Source organism: Oncorhynchus keta, chromosome 10 (genome assembly GCF_023373465.1).
Source record: "Oncorhynchus keta strain PuntledgeMale-10-30-2019 chromosome 10, Oket_V2, whole genome shotgun sequence".
Classification (NCBI taxonomy): domain Eukaryota; kingdom Metazoa; phylum Chordata; class Actinopteri; order Salmoniformes; family Salmonidae; genus Oncorhynchus; species Oncorhynchus keta.
This window is the reverse complement of record NC_068430.1, coordinates 61,713,542-61,720,520: the sequence shown is the minus strand read 5'-3', so window position 1 is coordinate 61,720,520 and position 6,979 is coordinate 61,713,542. Positions and strand designations below refer to the sequence as shown.

The following is a 6,979-nucleotide window of genomic DNA, read 5'->3' as shown; positions in this document are numbered from 1 at the left end:
ATGTGTGTCATCCCAGTGCATGAGATATGAACTGGATGGAGCTGTGTTGACTACTGTCCTTTTCACACAAAGATCCTGATGAAACGTGGGATGATTCGGTTCTCCATAAGTGGGGATCTGACGTTTTTGGTTTAAAAATAATTTCAGTGGAAAGCAACCAAGGAGAGCAAATTTGGCCATTTTTGAGTTTTCAAATAGATTAGAAAATATCAAATTCCCGGGCTGTGTGGCTCAGCACAGCTTTCAGAAAACCTGCCATTTTAGTGTGTTTGAGGCAAACACTTGCATCTTGATATTATATGGAGTAATAATCGAAAATGTAACCAGCTGTTTTTAAGAATGTAACTGTTATCCGATTAAACAATTTATTTAAAGTAATTTGGTCCGATTACAGTTACTTAATTTTTGTAATCTGATTATGTCATCCCTGTTATGCGTGAGTACCAAAACCTGCTCTTCTCTCACAGTACAATGTCACTGACATTGGAAGACTACCAAGCTCCCTTTGAAACAATTGACCCCTTTCCAGACAGAGTGCCTCGTGGCAGATTTGATACATTCTTGAGGAGATTGATTCGCCAAGGGCCAACTCTGATCACACATCATTTTCACATGATTAGAAAAACATCAGTATAGTGGTATATGTGGTAGGCAAAGACTGGAGGGCAATGTTGTTAATGATTTTGTCTAGGTCTATTTGTTCTGCAATTGTACATGTAAGTTATCCTTTACTTTAAAAAAACAATCACAAAAAATATGTATATAATGTAATAATTCCTTAGGTTTAAAAAAAAAAAAAAAATCTTGGTGATGTTTCACACTCAAATAATAGTAGTGCAGAGAAGTTACATACAAACTACTTACATAAAGCAGCAAGATCATGACCCTTCTCAGATTCAACAGTGACTGAAACATGAGAGACTCCCGTTGTTTTAAAGGGGAGGAGTTGGGAGTAGAAAGTGTGCCTCTCCCATTCACACACGTCTCACACCAGCATACACAGATGGAGGCTACTCGATCTTGACAGAGTGGAGACCATGGAAGCGTTGCTGGACACGAGGACCTGAAGGAAGAGAAGGAGAAGAAAGGAGAGAAGGAGAGGGGGATAATAATGGAGTGCAAGGAGAATGTGATCCACTTCCTTAGCTGGGGGTTCATCGTCGGTGCGGTGGCGTATCTCCTTCAGCAGACCAGGACCCAGACCCCGTATGGACGCTACGTGACCTCGAATGGGACCCCAGGGAGGACCTGTCCTGCCAAGCTGGCCTGGTTCCTCCAGGAACTGCCTTCTTTCCTGGTGCCCATGCTCCTTCTGCTATCCACTGACACACAGCCCAGCCTGGGCAAAGACCTTCTTCTCTGGACCTTCTGTCTGCACTATTTCCAAAGGTATGTGTACACATTAGATTGGTCCCCGATCTGTAAGTATACAAATGTGATGAAAGAAATAAAAGGTGAAATAAATAATTCTCTCTACTATTATTCTGACATTTCACATTTGTAAAATAAAGTGGTGATCCTAACTGACCTAAGACAGGGAATTCTTACTAGGATTAAATGTCAGGAATTGTGAAAACTGAGTTTAAATGTATTTGGCTAAGGTTGGTTGCAAGAATTTGGTATAATTTAAATTGAAAAACTAAGTGTTGAGTCAAGTGTAGTTTTTTGTAGCAGTTTATAAACCATGTGCCATGGAATAGGTACATCAAAAATCTCCTCCCATTTATTTTGCAGCCTGTATAGAGATGTCAATTTTTTGGTCCTCAGATGAAACTGGTATATTTGTCTATTTATGCCAAGTCTTTTCAGACAATATGTATATTTAATATACAGCAGGCAAACAAGTTCCCTACCTTCTCCCTTTGCCTCCTGGTAAATTTGGATTGAGCAGATATTCCCATATATTTTCGATAACTGCATATGTGACATAGCTCCTCCATTTCTATTCATAATAGAATTAATAAATATTATTTAAAAAAATTAAAAATTCCATCATGTTTTTTTTATTAATCATTAATTATATTTGAGTTTAACCATAGTATTTGTTGTATTATTTTTTCTATCTTTTCTTGAGGATAAAACTGAAATTATAACCAGCTTTGTATGGCTTGTTTAAGAAAGTGTAACGAGTGCGCTGAGAGTTGGGAAGCAAGTTCAATGGAGTGAGAGTTTTAATAAATAAAATAAACAATTAACACAAAACACAAACAACGCACCAACATGAAAACAGAGTCAATAACACCTGATGAAAGAACCAAGGGGAGTGACAGATATAGGGAAGATAATCAAGGAGGTGAGGAAGTCTAGGTGAGTGTCATGAGGTGCACGAGATGATGGTGACAGCTGTGCGGGATAATCAGCAGCCTGATGACCTAGAGGCTGGGGAGGGAGTATACGTGACAGAAAGGGCAATACTTTAAACTAAATTTCATTTTCAATTAGTCGGAAATGAAATGTTGTAATCTGTATGAAGGCAAAAAAATCAATTTTTGAACAAAAAACTTTTCTTAATAATCTACTGCAGAACCATTTTGGGTTTAAGTATAACTTGTATGAGTGAAGCTTTTAGTGAGAGGTTTAAAGCTTTAATATTTAATCATTTTAGCCCCCCAAACTGGCGCGGCAGGAAGCCTACTGGTTAGAGTGTTGGACTAGTAACCCAAAGGTTGCAAGATTGAATCCCCGAGCTGACAAGGTAAAAATCTGTCCTTCTGCTCCTGAACAAAGCAGTTAACACACTGTTCCTTGGCCATCATTGAAAATAAGATGTTGGTCTTAACTGACTTGCCTAGTTAAATAAAGGTAAAATATAAATAGGCACATTTAATTTAGTCTGGCTTAGCATTCAAAATAAAATTAAATATTTTTTGCTCATATGATTTTAAAAATGAATCATCTGGAGTAGGCAATGCCATTAGTAAGTAAATCCTACTGTTGTCTAATCTCTTATATAGTCAAAACCTGTGGAGAACACTCAACGGAGACCGGGTGTGAACATATTTACATGGTAGGGAATTGAACGTGCATCAAACTCACAACTGAGCCACCAAGCACATAAGCCCTTACCTGGAGTTCACTCAAAAAACAGGAGAGAAAGGAGCAGAAGTCAGAACAGAAGTGCCCCAGAATGTAACTAAAATCCTGTTCCACTGTTTACTAGTGTTACAGGGAATGGGAATTATGTATGTAGATTGACTAGAGGCTCAGGGTGTAAGGAGAAGGGAGGGGAACCATTAAACAGTACCCACTCGATCAGTATAGGGCACAACGTTGTAGTTGCAGATAGAAATGTAATGAAGAGATGACGTGATCCCTCATTCTACTTGTTACAGGGGAATGTTTGTTCTACATAATCTATTTCTATCTACGTTAAGAAACACGGCCCTGCATGGCTTCCAGGTACTCACAGTTTGTACACAGCAGTGCTATATTAACCCATCTTTGACTTGATTTCTTTAATCAATATATATATATATTTTTTTACAAGAACGTTCATCTACTCCTTGCTGACCAAAGGCCGCCCTTCCCCTCTCTACATTGTCTTCTCTGCGTTAGTCTTCTGTTCCGTCAACGGTTTTCTCCAAGGCCACTACATGCTCCACTGTGCCACGTACGATGACACGTGGCAGACCGACATTCGTCTAGGCACTGGTAAGTGAGATCTGAGATCCAAGCGGAAATGGTTTAGCAGTCTTTTCCAAGCGCGTATTCAGAATATTACAGTGCCTGGATGATGTTCACAGACATTTGGCAGTCATTTGGTATCCTATGTCGAAGCCCTAAATAAATGCAATAGATGTATTTACAATGTAATGTAATTTCAACCTTTAAAGGGTAACATTTGCTAACTGCTAGAGCTACTGTAGATTAAGTCTGAGATCATAAAAAAAAATGTAACTGGTTAGGAAAACACACAACAGGAAAAGCAGCCGTGCAGTCTGAGAGACTCTAATCTGGCCAGAGAACTTCGAGGCTTTCAGCCTGGAACTGTGACGAAACAAGTTTGCATTTGCTTCCTCCTTGCCAATGTTGTGTGTTTATTGGTCATTCAAAACATGCATTTCTTGGTCCCAGCAGGATATGGGACGACTATTTTGACAATATTCTTCCACAAGAATAGAAATAATGTTTTGTTGACAGTCTGAGTTTGGGGTTGCATTGTACAAGCTTCTGCCAGCATGAAAGCTTTTAACAGCTCATACATTTGAGTTTTTTATAGAACTAGAATTTGGTTTGCAATAAGCACCTGTATTGTTTTTTTCAGGTTTGCTGATGTTTTTCCTGGGAATGGCCATCAACATTCACAGTGACCACATTCTTCTACATTTGAGAAAACCCGGAGAGGTTGTTTACAAGATTCCAAAAGGTACAAGATGGAATTCTGGATAACAGATGTCCAGCAGTGTTTCGGCATATGTTCCAATCTTGTGAAACAATAGCAAAAACGTGGATCTTTAGCCAAATAACCATGTTCTGTACTCTTTACTTAGCCACTGTCCACACAACCATGTGATGATAAACAGAACAAGCAGAGCATATTCGGAAAATTCTGGTGTCAATGTGACATTTTGCATTTATTTCTACTTCCTTTTGCTTTGTAAGGGCTATCTATGCCTGTGCAGATCAAAAGATGTTTAAAGGCCCAGTGCAGTCAAAATGCATTTTTCCTGTGTTTTTTATCATACTGTACAGCAGCTAATGACACTAACCCTGTAAAGTGTGAAGTGTGAAAAAAAAAACTATTTCCTGATAATTGCTGGTTTTGGCTTTCCATGGTGACATCACCATGTGCTAAATTGGTTAATATACCAATAACAGAGTTCCAAACCTCTCTGCCAATAACAGCTTGTTTTCAGTTTCCCCCTCCCCACTCAGACAGTCCTGGCAAAATTCTAGATTGAGACAGATTTTTTGTTGTTGCTAAAAAGCTGTTTTTGACCATTTTATTAGGAATTCTATTACAGTAAGGTACTTAATTGTTACCCAGAAACTTCTGCATTGGGACTTTAATTGCTAATGCAATCACCAGGGTCATAGAAGATTGTGAGCAACGTACACAAGGCATTCAAAGTTTGGCCAAGAAACTTCAGACACAGGAAGCAAACATTCCAGCTTTCTGGGCCATTACTTAACGGAAAGGTTCAAAAGGAACATCTTGCAACTATTATCAGAACCATGCGGAACAAGCTGGAGAAAAGTGAAACAGAAAAGGCCACAGCAGATCTGTTTTCACCCACCTTCGGGTTGAATTAACTATTCAAGTAGTATATTCAAACAATGGATCCCTTGACATGGGGTGCTGGGTCAAGAAAAATGTAACAGATGTGAAGTAGGGTCTGAAAAGGTCAGGGATTGAAATGTTGTGAACTACTTTTAAGGTATGAGTTTACAGACCCTACTTCATTACTACTGTACTCAAATAACTGTCTGACACTTTATATTCCAGGGGGAATGTTTGAGTATGTCTCCGGAGCAAACTTCTTTGGAGAGATTCTGGAGTGGTGCGGGTATGCCCTAGCAACGTGGTCCCTGACGACGTTCTCCTTTGCCCTTTTCACCATGTGCTCGATTGGACCGCGGGCCTACCACCACCACAGGTACTGACAGTTCCAACCTCAAGAGCCTTCTGTAATCTCTTCATGCTCGTACTCACACTGATACACCCGTGTTCACTGGTATTGATACAACTATAGATCTTTCAGCAAAGCAATAAGCCCGGACTGTCTTGTTGGCATTTTACAATGGAAAAGCATGGCAGTAGGATTCCTTCAATCTGACACTGTATTCTCTTTCAGGTACTACCAAGAGAAGTTTGAAGACTACCCTCGGTCGAGGAAAGCTGTGATACCTTTCATATTATAAGAAGAACAGCAAACCAGAGAAGCCTTAATAAATGGACTGACCTAGCTAAAATCATTAGTCATAGCCATGATATTGGCATTTACTGAACTCTGAAATCAAATGTATTTATATAGCCCTTCTTGCATCAGCTGATATCTCAAAGTGCTGTACCGAAACCCAGCCTAAAACCCCAAACAGCAAGCAAAAAAAAAACTCCAGAGAAAGGTCAAAACCTAGGAAGAAACTTAGAGAGGAACCAGGCTATGAGGTGTGGCCAGTCCTCTCCTGGCTGTGCCGGGTGGAGATTATAACAGAACATGGCCAAGATGTTCAAATGCTCATATATGACCAGCATGGTCAAATAATAATAATCACAGTAGTTGTCGAGGGTGCAACAAGTCAGCACCTCAGGAGTAAATGTCTGATGGCTTTTCATAGCCGATTATTAAGAGTATCTCTACCGCTCCTGCTGTCTCTAGAGTTGAACACAGCAGGTCTGGTACAGGTAGCACGTCCGGTGAACAGGTCAGGGTTCCATAGCCGCCTGTCCTATATTGCTCTTTTCTGTGGAGCCCATTTGACCAGGCTTTAGCTTTCAGTAACTAGACATATTGAACCTATCATCTCATTGTACTCAGAACTATCATATTCCACCCTTGCAGCAACATATCTGTAATGCCATACTCCAAAATACTTGGAGGAATGAATTATGTGGCAGCATTTATCATGGTCAAAGCTCAATGAAGGATAAAGAATTCGAGGTGAAGAGAAAGGGGGGTGGTGGGTAGGTCTTGAAAGAATAACATATTTTATGTTGAAAGGGATGACTGACAGCCTTTTCTTCTTTGTGCAAAAGGTATCTCTTGGACAGATGAGCCTTCTTCACTTTTGGAAAGGCTCATTAAATCTCTGCTTATTTACCTTGGGTCTGAAAAAAAACATGGTCTGTTTGTTTTTCTTATGCAGTTTATCAAATAATATGTGATTAATAACTGCTGCATATACGATTACACTTTTTAATTATAGTATGCATACAGATAGTATGGGATTGAAAGGCACTTGGCTCAACTATAACCACAAGCATAAGGAAAACGTGTATGTCAAGAAGCATCGATTTGCATTATAACCTGCTATTCAG

The 6,979-nt window shown here is 39.5% G+C and overlaps 1 protein-coding gene across 1 annotated transcript in view; it reads left to right on the top strand.

Annotated features, from left to right (window-relative positions):
• Positions 1 to 864: 864 nt before the first annotated feature.
• The window catches only part of LOC118389131 (3-oxo-5-alpha-steroid 4-dehydrogenase 2-like), a 7,350-nt gene continuing 1,235 nt past the window's right edge, over positions 865 to 6,979 (top strand). Inside the window, exons 1-5 of the mRNA XM_035778916.2 lie at positions 865 to 1,389; positions 3,488 to 3,651; positions 4,265 to 4,366; positions 5,447 to 5,597; positions 5,796 to 6,979. The exon at positions 5,796 to 6,979 is cut by the window's right edge and continues 1,235 nt beyond it. Of these exons, the coding sequence (XP_035634809.1) occupies positions 1,112 to 1,389; positions 3,488 to 3,651; positions 4,265 to 4,366; positions 5,447 to 5,597; positions 5,796 to 5,862 (762 nt within the window). The 5' untranslated portion in view covers positions 865 to 1,111 and the 3' untranslated portion in view covers positions 5,863 to 6,979. The remainder of the gene's footprint in view (positions 1,390 to 3,487; positions 3,652 to 4,264; positions 4,367 to 5,446; positions 5,598 to 5,795) is intronic.